The sequence below is a fragment of the Ovis aries genome, chromosome 1, assembly GCF_016772045.2.
Source record: "Ovis aries strain OAR_USU_Benz2616 breed Rambouillet chromosome 1, ARS-UI_Ramb_v3.0, whole genome shotgun sequence".
Taxonomy (NCBI): domain Eukaryota; kingdom Metazoa; phylum Chordata; class Mammalia; order Artiodactyla; family Bovidae; genus Ovis; species Ovis aries.
The window spans coordinates 14,877,253-14,894,941 of NC_056054.1; the positions used below are offsets into that span (position 1 = coordinate 14,877,253).

General features: G+C 38.2%; 1 protein-coding gene and 1 pseudogene across 2 annotated transcripts in view; one reads left to right on the forward strand and one right to left on the reverse strand.

The window, feature by feature from the left end:
* The window catches only part of ZMPSTE24 (zinc metallopeptidase STE24), a 45,318-nt gene that overhangs the window by 19,722 nt on the left and 7,907 nt on the right, over positions 1–17,689 (forward strand). For both annotated transcript variants that reach the window (XM_004001840.6, XM_042246198.2), the window contains 2 exons: positions 3,113–3,297; positions 16,930–17,034. In XM_004001840.6, the coding sequence (XP_004001889.1) occupies positions 3,113–3,297; positions 16,930–17,034 (290 nt within the window). The remainder of the gene's footprint in view (positions 1–3,112; positions 3,298–16,929; positions 17,035–17,689) is intronic.
* On the reverse strand, positions 9,124–9,541 carry LOC114114393 (large ribosomal subunit protein eL33-like; annotated as a pseudogene).

The following is a 17,689-nucleotide window of genomic DNA, read 5'->3' on the forward strand; positions in this document are numbered from 1 at the left end:
TTGCCATATAGAGAAGTTGGTAGGGAGGCAAGAGTAGAAGCAGGGTGAGCAATCAGAAGGCTGGTGCCGTTCAGGAGGAGAGAATGGTTAATTAGACGAGAGTAGTCTATCCTGATGGATCAGTGGTAAAGAGTCCACCTGCCAGTGTAGGAGACCTGGGTTCGATCCCTGGATCAGAAAGATTCCCTGGAGGAAGAAATAGCAGCCCACTCCAGTATGCTTGCCTGGGAAGTCCCATGGACAGAGGAGCCTGGTGGGCTACAGTCCATGGGGTTGCAAGGAATTGGACACAGTTTAGCGACTGAACCACACAACAGTAGTAATTGATGGAGAGAAGTGGGTGTATCGAGGATGTGTTTTAGAGGTAGGGTTGATGGAATTTGATAATAGATGACATGTAAAGGAATAAGGGAGCAAGAAACCTCAAAGATAATGACTTAGATTTTTGGCCTAAGCAGTTGGATGAATGGTAGGCTACTGAGATGGAAGAAAACTGGGAGAAGAACAAGTGTGTGAGAGTTGAAGTTCTGCTAGGTGTGTTATAATTTGAGATACCTATTCAATATCATACCAGAGTTCTACAAGCAATAATTCATTGCAAGTCAGCCATAGAAACCAACTATGGTTAATTTAACATGAAAAATTCCTTATTGAAACAATATTTGATAAGTCACAAGGTCATAGGAAAGTTAAATTTGCCAAACTTGGGAAATGGGCTCTTCACTGGGAGACTAGGAACTCAGAATCACCCTGAAGAACCAGTCTGGTGAGGACACTGCTGCTGGAGTTTAGCAGTTTGCATCTCTAACACCCTCCCACTAGCACCTGCAGAATTAATTTCTCACTGCCCTGCCCTGCTTCCTTGTGTAATTAGCTACTATTCAGAGTCCCCAGTGGGTGCATCTGATGGACTGAGCCAGGGCACTGGGCTGGGGAAGCACTATCCAGCTTTTTTGGATTTCTTAAATGAGAAACAGTCTCTTACAAGGCTTGCATGATGCTAAATTCCCTAAACTCTGCAAGGGGATTTTAATCCTGGTCAGGGAGAAAATGACAGGTGAGAATATAAACAACAAAGATGCACTATAGACATCCTTGTGGAGATGTAGGCTTGTCAAATAGGCAGCTGGATATATGAGTCCAGAGTTCTAGGGAGAGGCCAGGGCTGGACATAGTGGTCTGGAAAGTATCTGGCATGTAGATACTTCTATGCATGAGGGCGTTCAGAGAAGAGAAGGGGACTCAGGTCAGGGTCAGCTGAGGGGGAAGAGCGGGCAGAGGAGACTGAGGAGGAGAGATCACTGAGGTAGGAAGAAAATGAGGAGAAGATGTTGTTTCTTTTGGGATAAGAGAAGAAAGTGTGTCAAGGTGGGAATGGTCAACTGTATCAGATGCTGCTGAGAGGTTGATTAAGATAAGACATCACAAACAAAAGATGAAGAGACAGCTGGCAGTGCCATACAATCACATAGGACATTTTGGTGTTCAGAATTCTCAAATACATTACTTCATACCTCAAATGGTACGATAAATCTATTCAGTAAACAAGCATTATTGAGTAAATGCTACATGCAAGGCACAGTGATACAAGAGCTTATGGTCTTAAAGTTCAGTGAGTATAAGAATTCCCCGGAGAATCCGTTAAAAGATTCCTTGGCCCCATTCCCAGACATTTTGACTTACTGGATGTTTCTACCATTTATGTCTAACAAGTACCTGTAGGTGATTTTGGTGTAGGCATTCTTTGGGCCATACTTTGAGATCCTTGGGCCAGTGGGAGATACTAAGACATTAATTTTGTTTTGCTTATCTGCCTACTTCCATAGATAACTTTAGGTAACTTCTAAGAAATATTTTTAAATTAATTTAAAAATTAGGAAAGATAGAAATGAGATAGAAATATAAAATGCAGATATACAACTTTCCAGATGCTAAGATCCTATATCATTGATAAAATTGGACCACATGTTTGGCTCTTAACTTCCAGGCAATCAAACCAAAAAGTCCTAGCCTCATATCATAAACAGGAAAATAAAGCTCAAAGAAATTAAGAAAGTTTCTTGCATTTATACAAATAATACATGGCAGAGCCAAGATTGGAACTTAAAGTTTATTGTTAACCAATAAATTCACTGCACATGGCAGAACATAAAATATAATGAAAATAAAGAAAAATAAAAAGAAGAAAATAAATATTAACCATAGTTTAGCTACTGTTAGCCACTACTAAAAATTTAGGGCCTTTTTTTCCAGTTGATTTTAAGATAGTTTTAATTTTTTCTGATTAAATAAGTATGCTGCTAAGTCGCTTGTCGTGTCCGACTCTGTGCGACCCCATAGACGGCAGCCCATCAGGCTCCCCCGTCCCTGGGATTCTCCAGGCAAGAACACTGGAGTGGGTTGCCATTTCCTTCTCCAGTGCATGAAGGTGAAAAGAGAAAGTGAAGTCACTCAGTCGTGTCTGACTCTTAGCGACCCCATGGACTGCAGCCTACCAGGCTCCTCCGCCCATGGGATTCTCCAGGCAAGAGTACTGGAGTGGGGTGCCATACTTACTTTAATAGCTTTGGAAGAGAAGAAAGTATAAAGGAGGGAACAAAAATCCATGTTTCTATAAGCCAGTGATAAACACTTCAGTACTTTAATATATTTCTTAATAGGTTTGTGTTAGGCTTTTCTTTTACATGTACATTTTTTTACAACAGTAATGGAACTTTGTATACACAAGGTTTTATATCCTTTTCAGTATGTTGGTGAGCTTTTCCTATCTTGTTAAAATATTTTAAAAGTATAGTTTTTTTCTGGCTGCTTAAAATTCCAACTCATAGCTTTATCATAATTGAATCATTCCACGACCATTGGATATTTAGGCTTTATTTATTTATTTATTTTGTTAGAAAGCTGCAATGAGCATAAATATTTGTTGTTAAGACTGAAGAGAAACAGACAGTCTCCACTGCTGGTGGTGATTTATGTTGATATAATATTCTTCAGGTATTTAAACAATTTGAAAATGTTAACATCCTTTCCAGTAATTCAGTTTCTAGGCATCTCTCCAAAAGACCCCAGACTTTTTAATTATTTTCCATGCTTTGAACTGTCTTTTCCTTAGGATCTAAACGCTCTTCCCACAGCAATGCTTATTTTTATGGCTTCTTCAAGAACAAGCGAATAGTTTTGTTTGACACTCTACTAGAAGAGTATTCTGTACTAAACAGAGACATCCAGGAGGAGTCTGGCATGGAACCCCGCAATGATGGAGAAGGGGACAGTGAAGAAATAAAAGCTAAAGTTAAAGTGAGTTCTTCTTTTCCTAAGAGACCCTGGCTTAGTTTTTATAAACAGTTTCTGTGACAGCTCAAAATAACCTTAATTTCTATGTAGTGAGTGTTGAACTCAGGGAGACTGTCAAATAAAAATATAACTGCCCCTTTATAATTGTGGTATTTGGGAAAGAATATCACTGTTGTTACATGTTAACTATCTTTCAAGCTTTCACAGAATGTTCACAAGTATAAGATAGGAAAATTTGTATGATTATAAACTGTTTTTAAAACAGGGACTTTATATATAATTCCTGATATGTTTATGATTGAAGAATTCCCACAGACAAGATAAAGAGGAGATAATAATCATCTCATTTTTAACTTCACTGAGATGTAGTAATTATAGGCTTTGGTGATGGAGAGACTTCAATCTGAATCCTGTTGTCATTTAATAGCTGTGCATTTTTGGAGTATACTGTGTAACTTGGTCAGTTTTCTTTTGTTTGCTTAACAAACATTTATGAATTGTAAACTCTGCTGAGATACTTTCTTTGGAATTCAGAAACGAAGAGGGAGACCTTGCTGTCAAGGAGCTAATAGTCTAAAGGGGAGAAAGTCATACAAGCACAGCTCCATATGGTAGTTGCTGCAGCAAAGCCATATGTACTGGATGCAGTGATAGCATAAGAGAAGATATTTCTTTAATCTGACCTTATAGTCTGAGAAAGCTTCTTCTGAATCTTCTCCTAGATGAGGTCAACTGATGGTAATTAGCAAAATATAAAGTATACCAAGACTAAATGGGGAAGGGGAGATAGTGATAAGAAAACAATGTATGTTTAATCAAAAACAGTCTCTAGCAGTTGCATATGTGATGGGACATGTCATTGGCTTTGATGGCATTCAGAGATGATCTGAGGTCTGTGTAACTGTGCAAATAAGTTAAGCTCTCTAAATCTTTGATTTCTTAACTGATAGACAATGCCAGCAGGGGCTGTCATCTTGAAACTATTGACATCTGGACCAGATAGTTTTTCTCTGTGGGAGCCTGTCTTGTGTCTCATGAGATGTTAAGCAGCATCCTTGGCCTCTCCCTACCAGGTGCCAGTATCAGTCCCTCCTTTCCCAGCAATTGTGACAATGGAAAATGTCACTAGATATTCCCAGATGGCCCCAGGGTTGGGAGAGAGGAGGCAAGATCACTGCTAGTTGAAAAACACTGAGATAAAGATGCCTACCTTTTAGGATTGTGAAGATTAAATGAAATAATACATGAGAAAAACCTGTGTATTCTGAGTACCAGTGTAAAAACCTATTATCATTGAGCATCTGTTTTGATTTTAAAGAGACGGTCTAATAGATATCTTCTAATAGAGTGCCTGGACTGTTATAAATGTCTAGATGGAACAAAATGTGAAGGGGTTAAATAGCATTGGATGAGGGTTAACTCTTTGGATTGTATTTTTTTTTTTAAGTAGATTTATTTTATCAGGCTATTGGGATAAAAGTCATTTTGGTCTGACCAAGAATCATAGGATTTTAAGCTAGTAAGAGCTCTTAAGGTCATCTTATAAATAGGAAAACTGAAGTCCAGAAAGAGTAACCAGGTAAGAACACTGAGGAATCATGCATGTTCAGCAAGTCAATTTGCTGAAGTGGTATCTATATACAGGGTAGATGACGATAGCCAGACCTGCGTGTTAGATAGTGGTCTGCTGGTTTCAAGCAATCTAATGAAATTACTGACCTTTAGTATCTATGAGACCCTGGAGGAGGAAATGACAACTCACTCCAGTATTCTTGCCTGGAGAATCCCATGGGCAGAGGAGCCTGGTGGGCTACAGTCCATGGGGTCACAAAGAGTCAGACATGACTGAAGTGACTTAACACATATAACACAGTATCTATGGGAACAGTATTCTTTGGTTTAGATCTTAGAAAAGGTTAGTCTTTTGAACTGTGTTGAGTGTAGTTTGAGTTATTTTGCTAGCTTCTTGAAGAGCCTGCTCTATTTCATTGATAGCTGCAAAAATTTTATTTTTTCAAATTAAAAAAAATTATTTTGTTTGTGGTTGAGCCAGGTCTTCACTGCTGCATGCAGGCTTTCTCTAGTTGTGGTGGATGGAGGCTACTCTTTGTTGTGGTGTGCAGCCTTCTCATTGCTTCTCTTGTTGTGGAGCACAGGCTTCAGTAGCTGTGGCACGTGGGTTCAGTAGTTACGGCATACAGGCTTAATTGCTTCTCAGTACGTGGAATCTTCCCAGACCAGGGACTGAACCGGTGTCCCCTGCTTTGGCAGGCGGATTCTTATCCACTGTACCATGAGGAAGTCCAGATGCAAATATTTTAGCATCTATATATAAATTGCATAGTCTTGCCCTAGAGAACCTGTAGTAGAGGAGACTAGATATGGCTCATAGTTTAAGGCAGGGGGTGGTAAATAAGTGGCTGAAATAGTGTGACTTTTAGAAATTAAGAAATGAATGCAGATTCTAATGGTCAGACAGATTTCTTAAAAGAGAGGAAATATTTGAATTTTGACTTGGGGCTGGGGCTTTTCAGGATGAAGATATGTAATGAATAAAGCTATAAAAACAGCTGCACAATGGCTATTCTAAGACTAATGAATAAATGGATTCTTGTAGAAGGGGATAGAAAGGTAGGCCGGGACCATTTTCTAAAGTGCTTCTTCCTGAAGACATTCTAGTGGTTTGCTGCTGCTGCTGCTGCTAAGTCGCTTCAGTCGTGTCCGACTGTGCGACCCCATAGACGGCAGCCAACCAGGCTCCGCCATCCCTGGGATTCTCCAGGCAAGAACACTGGAGTGGGTTGCCATTGCCTTCTCCAATGCATGAAAGTGAAAAGTGAAAGTGAAGTCACTCAGTCGTGTCTGACTCTTAGTGACCCCATGGACTGCAGCCTACCAGGCTCGTCCGTCCATGGGATTTTCCAGGCAAGAGTACTGGAGTGGGGTGCCATTACCTTCTCTGAGTGGTTGTCTGCAGTTTCCACTGATTTGGGTAGAGGCCAAGGGGCTTCCCTGGTGTTTCAGATGGTAAAGAATCTGTCTGCAATGCAGGAGACCCAGGTTCGATCCCTGGGTCAGGATGATCCCTTGGGAGAAAGACGCCAAAGCTTGTTTTAGGAAGTTTAAGATTTGATGGCAACATATATGATAGAGCAAAGATTAGAGGCAAAGGGGGCTACTAGAGACTTACTGCATCAAGATAACCAAGATAGGCATGAAATAAGGGCCTACACTAGAGTGAGAGGTCAGAGTAAGTGTGGAGTCATAACAAAAGATGGATTTAAAGGACTTATGGTGATTGCTGTTGTGGAGACTGAAGGAGAAAGTCAAAGACTGACCCAGATCTCATGTACTGCTTTTCAGTGCATGTATACAGGTGAGGTGATTTTGGTAGGATATCAATATTTGGAATTTGAATGGCTATATGTGTATTAATGAATATTAGGAAAAAGATCAAACTACTGTATCATGATTTCATGAAAATTGTTATTTGGGATAAGGCTAAGTTGTAAAAAGTGAATTTATTTTTTAAAAGATATTAAATAATCACACAGCAAATATACAAGTGTGGCAGAAGTTTAGGACATAGTGGTTTATTCAGCACCTGCTACTGTACACCTACTACATATTGATACAGCACAGTGGGGAAAGCAGAAATGTTTTTAAGTCTGGATAGTGTAGAGAGGATGAAGTGTTTCAATTTGAGCAGATGTTTAAAGAAGAAAACTAAATCCCTCTTCTTAGAGATAACTATTATTAACATTTCGATGAGTATCTCCATACTGGCCATTCACATTTTTAAAAATGTCTAGGAGACTTTCTTCCTGCAGTTTATCCTTCAGAATACAAATTCAATAATTAGAACAACCTGTCTCAAAAGCATTTTAAGTGAAAGGAAAAATTTAAATATATAAAAACTGTCCTTTTATAGAAGAAAACAAGTATTTCCCCAGCAAGAGCTAGGGTCATGTGAATGTCTTCCCAGTTGATAGGTATAATAGAAAGAGGACAAGATCCGTAGGTGTGAGTTTGGGTTTTACCCACTGCTTATTAGCATGATAATCTTAAGACATTTTAACTTCCTGGCATCCATCATCTCTAAAATGAAGATAATACTTCCCAACTTGCCCAGCTTGCTGTTGTAAGGATCAAATGAATCAGCATGTGAATTTTATTTTATGAAAAGGAAAGTGCTATAGAAAAGAGAAAGATACTTATTTTTTTTCTTATATGTAAAATTAGCATGGGAAGAAAAGAAAATCCAATTTTATCTTAAGAATCTACCACAAATAAATAAGTTTCGTTTTTGCAAAAAATGACCCTTATTTAAGCTCTTGTCATTCCATATCTTTGAATATGATTCCTTGAGTTCTGAATAGCTTCCTAAACCCAGACATCAAACCAAGATACAAGAGCCTACGTTTTCTAATAGAGACCTACTTGTTTTATAAAAGGTTTAATTCATAGTTCATATTAAGAAGCAATGAGGCTGATGATATCTGCCTTGTAGTAGTGGAGCTTAACAAACTGTAAAGTATCTAATAATACAATGTCAGGTACATAGGTCATTTAATGAATGGAAACTATTATTATTATTAAACATAGCAGCCTATTTTGCTTATTACTAAAGTAATAGATAAATTAGAAAACATGAGTAGTTCAACTAACTATAAACATCTTACTATATCTGTTTCTGTTTTTTTTTTTTTAATTAAAAATCATTTTCCCTCTTATTGGGTATATGGGTTTCCAGTTTTTTACTGTTAAAAATATTCTTGCAATGAATATTTTTGTGTTGCATCTCTTAGAATAGGTGTCTATTAATTAGTGCTTTGTTCTTCCCTCTTGATGGCCATTCCCTGAAGGTACAGGTACACGTGTCTTTTAGCTGTTTAAGAAACTAGGCTAGTTAGCTCTTTCTTTGCTTTCTCTACCAAGTGTATTCTGACCTAGATTCTGATGTTTAAAAGGAAAAGAGATAGTAAATGTAAAAGCTGTCTTGCCGATCACTTTTAATCTATCCCTCTTTTTCATGCATCTACCCAGCCTCGTTTTCAAGTGGTCATTTTCCTTAAAGATGAGGAATTGGTGAAGAAATGGAAAACTGGTGGAATATCTAGATTCCAGTATTTTGCTGCCTGTGTTCCCATTAGGTTGTGTTTTTCTAAGGTGTATAAAACAAAATCAGTTCCATGTTCATCTATTTGTACTTCACTCTTTTAAGGAGCTGGAGTTTATTTCAAAACTGTTAGCCTTCACTTTTTGGAATATATATTCTCTCCTTGCTTGCTGTAGAACTAATAAGTCTCCCATAGATGAAGCTTTTTTTTAAGCCTTTTTTATTATTTACTTTTGTTGACATTTTATTTGCTTGATGTCTTTTAATTGATAATGACGTGTTAACATTCTCTATTATGATACATTTGTCAGATTTTCTTTGTAAATCTGATAATTTTGAATGAATATATCTGAGGCGTTAGTATTAGGAACATATAAATTTAGAATTATGTGTCCTCCAGGTAAATTGAATCTTTTATCATTCTTTTGTGACTTTCTTTAATAATCCTTTTTGCCTTTAAGTTGATGTTTTCTGGTGTTAATATTGGTTAATATTTGCTGGATGTCATCCTTTAACTTTTTAAAAATAGTATTGATAGAGAATTTACCATTGTAACCATTTTAAAGTGTACAATTTAGTGTTTTTTAAATATATTCTTAATGTGTAGCCATCACCATATCACTTTCATCCTTTTACTTTTAACCTTACCATGTATCTTTGTCTCATACATAGATATACTTTGTTGTTATGATTGCTTTTATATATTTTTTTAAAATCCACACTTTTATTTATTTTCAAGAAGTTTAAATTCTCGAAGGGTACGGCATCACACGAATTCTGTGTCCAATGGCCTTAGCAGGAAGGTTGCTTTGGAATTTGGCACGAACCATGCCACTGTTTCCATGAGCTCAAGTGATCTTTCCCCAGATTACTCTGGTTTTGTTAGGTTTTCCACCAGGAGTTACTGTGGTGTTCTTTGCTTTGTACACATAAGCACATCTCTTGCCTAAATGGAATTCAGTTTCATCTCGAGCATATACACCTTCAATTTTCAGGAGAGCAGTGTGTTCCCTTTGGTTCCGTACCCCGTTTAGCCAGCAAAAATTGCCTTGGACCACAGCCTTCCAGACATATTTGTCGTTTTAGAAGTCCCGTGCCCAGCAGGCCTTCACAGGGTCCAAGATGGCTGCAAGAGTATGATTGCTTTTAAATCCAAATTGACACTATCTTTTTTTTTGACTAGCTTTGTTTTTTCATATATATTGTGATTACTGATATATTTTGAATTATTTCTGCCATATTATTTTATGGCCTTTTTTCCCGTTTATCCTTTTCATATCCCCTCACCCCACCTCTGCCCCAAACACACCCCAAACACACCTCCTTCTGCTTTAGTTTTAGAACTGATGAAAGGTTTTTAAAAAATTATATTTGAGTTTTCATTTGGGTTTGAAGTTCATATATGACTGTTCTTTTATGGTTGCTGTTAAAAATAAGTCATGCCCACAAAGCCTAAAATCTTAAAATATACAATATCTTCACTGCTTCCTAAACAATCGAGGAACCTTAAATAAACAGTTTGATCTAATTAGCCCTTTCATATTGTATTTTAGTTTTATCTTGTTTATTTTTCTCTTCTTTTTTCATTTTGGCCGCATGCAGCATGTGTGATCTTAGCTCCCCGACCAGGGAGCAAACCCACGTCCCCTGCAGTGGAAGCGCGGAGTCTCAACCACTGGATCACCAGGGAGGTCCCTCACACCTTCCTTTTAGAAACTACTTTGCTTCTTCCAGAAGTATATGCTTTAGAAATTTCTTTGGAAAATTCTGGTTTTGTTTTTATTTTGCTCTCATTCTTGATGTCAATTCAAGATTGACAACTATTTATCCTAGCACTTTAAAGATACCATTCTATTTTGTCCTGGTTTCCTTTGTTACTGTTAAAAAAGTCTGCTCTGAGCTTAGTTGTCTTTTACTTATTTGTTTTTTAGTTCTTTCTGGTTATTCTTAAGATTTCTCATTGATTTTTGTGTTGTGCAAGTATGAACTTTATCTCAGTCCTGCTTGGGATATAAGGACTATAAGGACTCATGTCTTTTCCTGAAGCTTAAAAAATTTTTTCCATTATATCTTTTTTTGTTTTATTTATTTATTTTAAATGTATTTATTTTAATTGGAGGCTTACTTTACAATATTGTATTGGTTTTGCCATACATTGGCATGAATCCACCATGGGTTCTATCTTTGAGTATTGCTTCTTTCCCATTCTCCGTAGTTTATCTTTCTGGAATTCCAGTTAGATGAATGTTATACCATCTCATTCTGTCTCCCACAGATGCTGACACTTTTAAATTTGTCTCTTAGAGCTCCACATTCCAGTTCATAGATTATTTCTTTAGCTGCATTCAGTCTGTTCTTTGACCAGTCCATTGTGTTTTAAAGTTCTGTTTGGTTCTTTTTCAAATCAGTCTTTTCTGGTGGCCTCTTTTTCCTTTCTCATGTTTTTAGTTCCCTTGTTTGTATGTGTGCTGTGCTAAGTTGCTTCAGTCGTGTCCGACTCTTTGCGACCCGGGGGACTGTAGCCTGCCAGGCTTCTCTGTCCATGGAGTTCTCCAGGCAAGAATACTGGAGTGGGTAGTCATTCCCTTCTCCAGGGAATCTTCCTGACCCAGGGATTGAACCTGCGTTTCTCACATCTCCTGCATTAGCAGGCAGGTTCTTACCACTAGCGCCACCTGGGAAGCCCACCCTTCTTTATGTAAAACATGTTTATTTCCTATTCTGTATCTGATGGTTCCATTATCTGAAGTCTTAAGGAACTACTGCAACCCTGTATTGTTTCTGCTAACTCTTACTGTGGCTTGTTTTCTGAAGTATTTGATAATTTTTACTGTAAATTCAAATTAGTTCAGTGATCTTAATCTTCAGGAATCTTGAGGGGTCTGGATTTAGGGTACATTCCTCAATAGAGCGTTTGCATTTGCTTCTATCAGTTGCCCCTAGTGCTACCAAGCCAGCTTGGCATTTTCTGGTCCATGCAGATAATGTTTTAGATTTTTTTTTTTTTTTTTGCCACGCATGCCATTGGGCATGCAGAATCTTAGTTCCCCAACCAGGAATCGAATCCATGCCCCCTGCAATGGAAGTGTGGAGTCTTAACCATTGGACTACCAGGGAAGTCCCATGTTTTTAATTTCAATGAGAGACTTTTGTTTTTCTCCACTTTAGGTGAGCTTGACACGATTGGGTTATTTTACCAGCAGTTTTTTCCTCTCGCTCGCTCTTTGACTCAGAGTATAGCCATTCATAGTTTTATACAAGGAATGTTAATTTCAACTCCTCAGCTTTGGCTTTTCCTTACTTTAAAGTAAACTAAACTGTATGTTTAAAAGGATATTTGTTTTACTTTATTAAGCATTTTTTAGACGTTTTTCAGGGTGTGTGTGTGTGTTGGTGAGTGAATGTAGGTATGCACATGTGAGTGTGTGTGTAAGAAATTGTTCATTGTGTCTTGGCACTATTTAAATTGAACCTGGAAAGTTTATAAACAATGAGAGTTTTATTTGGCTTTGTAAACATTATATTGTGTCATTCATATGACCACCTACCATTTATGTTTATTTTAAAAGCAATACTATAACAATACTATAACAGATTCCATATCTGTTAACTAAAAATTGTTTATTTGATAAGTGTTAAATAATTTATTTTTCTATCTATACTTGTGTGAAAGTTGAAAGCACAGGTCTCTGGCATCAGACTACTTGGCTTCAAATCCCAGGTTTTCTGTTTATTGGCTGTGTGGCCATAGGAAAATTAGCTAACTTCTCTGTACCTAGATTTTCTCATCTGTAAAGTGGTAATAAGTATACTTATTTCATATCATGATTATGATGTATAAATAATACAGTATATAGCACAGAGGGTCTGGTACATAGTCAGTGTTTGGTACATGTTACCAACATTTGTTGTTATTTTTTTAATCTTTCCTAGCCTATTCTTCATGTGTGTTGAAAGAGAAAAATAGATGTATGCATGTGTGTATGTATATTTTTGTGTATATATATATATATGTATTTGCATATATGTATTTTTAATGTTGGTTTGAGGAGCTATGGTAAAATTAGGGAAGTAGAACGCCAATAAATTTTAACATTAAATTTAACTTTATTAAAGTAATACAAACGTATTGTTTAAAAGTTAAGAGTACAAAAAGGCATATAATGAAATGTAGTAGTTTCATGTTCCTCCTTTCTCTATGCCTCTCACCCCCTCAGGCTCCTCTCCTTACAGATTTCAACTCTGTTAGCTTCTTCTGACATTTATGCGTATCATTTATATATACAATATGTGTATACTATCATCTACTGACACTACCTTGCCTGTTGATCATGGTAGACGAGGATTTAGCTCTTGGCCTAACGTGTGCTCTGCTCCTGCCTTCCCCCAGTTCTTCCAGTATAGTCCAGTTGCAGTGCTTGTGTGTGTGTGTGTGTTTAATTTGTTTAGTTTTTATTGAGGGGTAATTGCTTTACAATATTGTGTTGGTTTCTGCCATACAGCAACATGAGTCAGCTGTAGGTATACATATGTCCCCTTTCTCTTGAACCTCCCTCCTACCTCCCACCCCATCCTGTCCCTCTAGGTTGTCACAGAGCCCCAGTTTGAGTTCCCTGAGCCATACAGCACATTCCCACTGGCTATCTTTTTCTGTATACAGCAGTGTGCTGTGTCCACGCTACTCTCCATTCATCCCACTCTTTCCTTCCACCCCCCCCCCACGCACCCCACCCCCCACCCCATCCATAGGTCTGTTTTCTATGTCTATCTTTCAACCAGTATCAAAACAGTATTGAAAACATTATTGTTAAATAATACTGTACCTTTTCACTGCTGAGAATATGTTACCTTTTTTTCCCCTCTTGCTTAATAATTGCTTAAAAAAAAAAGTGCTTAGTGTTCCTTTTTCTTTTTTTCTTTTTTTAGTGTTCCTTTTTCTTTCTGCTAATTTTTCGCACAACTTCTGCTGTCTCTCAGTATAATTTCCTACAAGGTTAATTGCATCATTAACCTTATTAGTTTTAGTCCCCCTCATCCGTCCTACACCCTGGGAGAGAGCTCTGTTCTCTTTCTTTGGGGTATTTCTCTAAGTCCTGCTCTCCAGCTCTCATATAGACTTCCCCTGTGGTTATTCTTTTATATTTGGCTGTGCCAGCTCTTAGTTGCGGCGTGTGGGATGGCATATGGGATCTAGTTCCCTGACCAGGGGTCAAACCCAGGCCCCCTGCTTTGGGAGCACTGAGTCTTAGCCGCAGGACCACCAGGTCACTCTTGTATTCCTTTTCCTTTTCTTTAGGTTGAAATCCATGTTGATCTACTGTGTTCTCTCAATAGTGTACGTCTTCTACAAGTTTCTGCAGGTTAAAAGGGTGCTATGGTGACTGAGAGAGTACGGTCACGGCAGTCCTCAAGACTGTCTTTTGAGACACATTGTGTAAATCTGAATGGGCCTCCCCCTTTTATCTGATGTACAGGTGTCATCCTGAGCTTGCCCTTCACCGCTAGAGATTCCCTTCACTTCTCTCCTTCACGGGGTCTCCTGTGTCCTGTATTCCATGACTTTTTGGTCTTAATTTACTCCTTCATTTTACTAAAGATCATCCTCCAGCGCCTTCCTGAGAAAGGTTGCATAGTAAAGTTTTTGAGTTCTTGCATCAAAATGCCTTCATTTTTCTGTCACGTTTTTTTCCTGTCACCTGATTGGGGTTTAGATTTCTAGATTGAAAATACTTTTTTTCAGGATTGTGAAGGCACTGTTCCATCACCGTCTTGATTCCAACATTGCTGGTGAGGTGTCTGAAACCATTCAAATTACTGATCCTTAGTATGTTACCTGATTTTATTCTTCTGGAAAATTGTTGAATCTTTTCTCTGTGTTCTGAAATTTCACATACCTTGGTGTGTGGCTTTTGTTTTTTAAAACTGAAGTATAGTTGATATACAATATTATACTAGTTTCCAGCGTACAACCTTGTGAGTCTGTTTTTACCCATTGTGCTGGGTATGTATTTGGCCCTTTTAATTTGGAAATTGAAGTTCATTGGTTCTAGGAGACTTATTAGAATTGTTTTGTTGATGATTTTCTCCTCTCTATTTTTTCTGTTCGTTCTTTTCAGAGTTCCTATTATTTGAAGGTTGGCTTCCTTATACTGAACTTTCTTACTGTTTCTTCCATGCTTTTCCATTTGCTTATCTCTTTCTTCTATTTTCTGGGAGATACATCATCTTCCAATCAGTCTATTAAGCCTTAATTTCTAAGCATTATTTTTCTCTGTCCCTTTTTTTAAAAAGTTATTTTTAGGGTTTTTTTTGGCTGCTCTAAGTCCTTGTTGCTGCATACACGCTTGCTCTCGTTGTGACCAGTGAGGGCTGCTCTCTAGTTGCGCTGCACAGGCTTCTCACTGCAGTGCCTTCTCTTACTGCAGAGCACACGCTTTCAAGCACAGGCTCAGTGGTCGTGGTGCACAGGCTCAGTGGTTGTGGTGCACAGGCTCAGTAGTTGTGGTACACAGGCTTAGTTGCCCTGAGATGTGTGGAATCTTCCTGTGTCCTCTGCATTGGCAGTTGGATTCTTAACCACTGGACCACCAGGGAAGTCCTAAATTTCCCATTTTTTATAGTATCTTCAGTTTTTCCATGAAAGCAGTATCTCTCTAAATTTTCTTCTTAGGTAATTTGTTTCTTCCATATTGCATTTTTTCTGTATCTGGTCTTCCATCTTGACCCTTACCTTGTACATCTTATAATATATACAGTTGTTTGTCTACTCCTTAGTAAGAGAATGGGCTTCCCTAGTGGCTCAGTTGGGAAAGAATCTGCCCGCAGTGCAGGAGACCTGGGTTCAATCCCTGGGTCAGAAAGATCCTCTGGAGAAGGAAATGGCAACCCACTCCAATACTCTTGCCTGGAAAATTCCATGGACAGGAGAGCCAGGCAGGCTGCGGTCCATGGATCGCAAAGAGTCATACACGACTAGGCAACTTTGACTTTCTTTCAGTTTAGGAAGAGAGTGGGACTAAAAAGCTGGTTAGATTCTCTGGGCCTGTAGGTAAGGCTTATGAACTTTGAGCTTCACTGTGGTATGTCCTAGGGGTGCTTGCAGTTGGGGAATTCCTGGTCTTTCCTGGTAGAGGGATCGGAGTTCCCAAGGAGTACTCTTCCAGTCTTTTGCCGGGAGGGCAGTGTTTTGAGAGCCAGGTATGGGGAGAGGGCTAGCTTGGGAGAGGGAGTGCCCCATAGTCAGTGTACCATACATACCGTTAGGTAAGCAAATCCATGGTCTGTTGCTAGTGTACCCAGGCCTTCAACTATGTCGAACTTCCAGTTGAAGTGTCCTTTTCTTTGCCCTATCCAAAGTGAGCTTTCAGGCTTTTGCCAGGATGAGGGACAAGCAATTGCCTTTTGCTTGAGTGTGGAGTTGGAGAGGAATCTGTACCATTTCTCAAACAGCTCTCACCCAGTTCTTATATTTGCCACAACCTCTTTCCTGTTCCTCCCATTTCAGAAGTACCTGGGTCCTTTGAAGACACTGCAGTGTAGATCTGACTGGTTCTATATATTTTCTCCACTGCTGGCTTATGATTCAACTTTCTTGACCTGCCTAGTCCATTTTTATTTATCTGTCTGCTTTCCTGCTTCCAAAATCTTGTTACTATTGCCAGCTCTCCTGTTTTCCCTGTCCTATTTTCCCTATCCTGTTTATGTCTTAAAACAAAACAAAACAAATTCTTGATTGTAGTTTTACTGGGGTTTTTGGAGGACATAAAATTAGATGCAAATGTTCCTTCTGCCATTTTAACTTGGAGGTCTCAGTTTTTAAAATGGCAATTCATGGTGTTTTTGAAGGTCACAAGTGACATGTACTTATTTGTAGATAATTTGGAAAATAGGAATAATCTGAGATAGTTAAACATCACTGTATTTCTCCCATACAGAAAAAACTGTTAACATTTTGATATACTTTCAGTCTGTTTTCTTTATTTGTGTATTCTTACGTATACATTGGTCTTTTTCATAATTTGAATCATACTATTTATTTTTAGTTTTGTTTCCTGCTTTCTTCACCTAATGAACCATTTTCCCATGTCAGAACATACTCTTTCAAAACATTTCTAATGGATGTAAAATATAAATGTTGTTAGGCACTATCATGAGCAGTTTCCCATGTTATAATGGTCTTTGAAAGCAAAATTTCCAGTGGGATTATAATATGGCTGTTACATGACTTTGTCATGATTTATTTAACTCTTGTCCTATTGATTTATATTTTTTCTAACCTAAATTAGACTCATGCAGTCAGAATATGTGTGTCTTGTTCATGATTCTGTATTTTGAGCTTAACCCAGTATCTAATGTGGAGTGGCTGGAGGAGTGTTTTGTTCAGTGAATGAACAGTTTTACACGAAAGTCTGATTGTTTCCTTAAGTTAGACTCTAAAAAGGATTCTTACTTGGTTAAAAGGTATAAACTTTTTGAAGCTTCTTGATAGTTTATTTTCAATTTGTTCTTTGATTCAGAATAAGAAACAAGGATGTAAAAATGAAGAGGTGCTTGCTGTACTAGGCCATGAACTGGGGCACTGGAAGTTGGGACACACAGTCAAAAATATCGTTATTAGCCAGGTAAGTCTGGAGTAATTCTCTCTCTACCCCTTTTTCTTGGCCACACTGCCAGCTTCTCCAACCAGGGATCGAATCCATGCCCCCTGCAGTAGAAACACAGAGTCTTAACTACCGGACCACTAGGGAGGTCCTGACAATTCTCTTTTTATGGCAGGAGAGTCAAATAATAAGTATAGCAGGCATGAGAGTTCACATGGTAGAGAAGTGAAGACAGACTCTGTAGCCAAGCTTCACATCACAGCTTGCTGACTTACTACCCTTGTGACCTCAGGCAAGTTCCTGAGCCTCTCTCTGCCTCCATTCCCTTGTTGAATGATGATACCTCATAAGACTGAAAGAATTAAATGAGTTAATACATGTAAAGAGTCTGGAGTAGTACCTGAAATGGGGCAAGTACTACATAAATGTTTATTGTTGTTATCAGTTGCTCAGCTGCAGGAGCTGTGAAGATCAAAAGGAGTGAGCCTAGATAAGTTGGGCATTAAAATGTTTTTTAAAAAACATTTTTTCTCTTTTAAAAAAGTCATTGTACAAACATTGAAAAGAAATTGCAAAAAATAGTAAATATAAAGAAGAAAATACTTTCTGTAACATTCCTCTTTGGGTATTTATACCGCTAAACCAACAGAATGACGATAGTTTTCAGGCTCTGAGT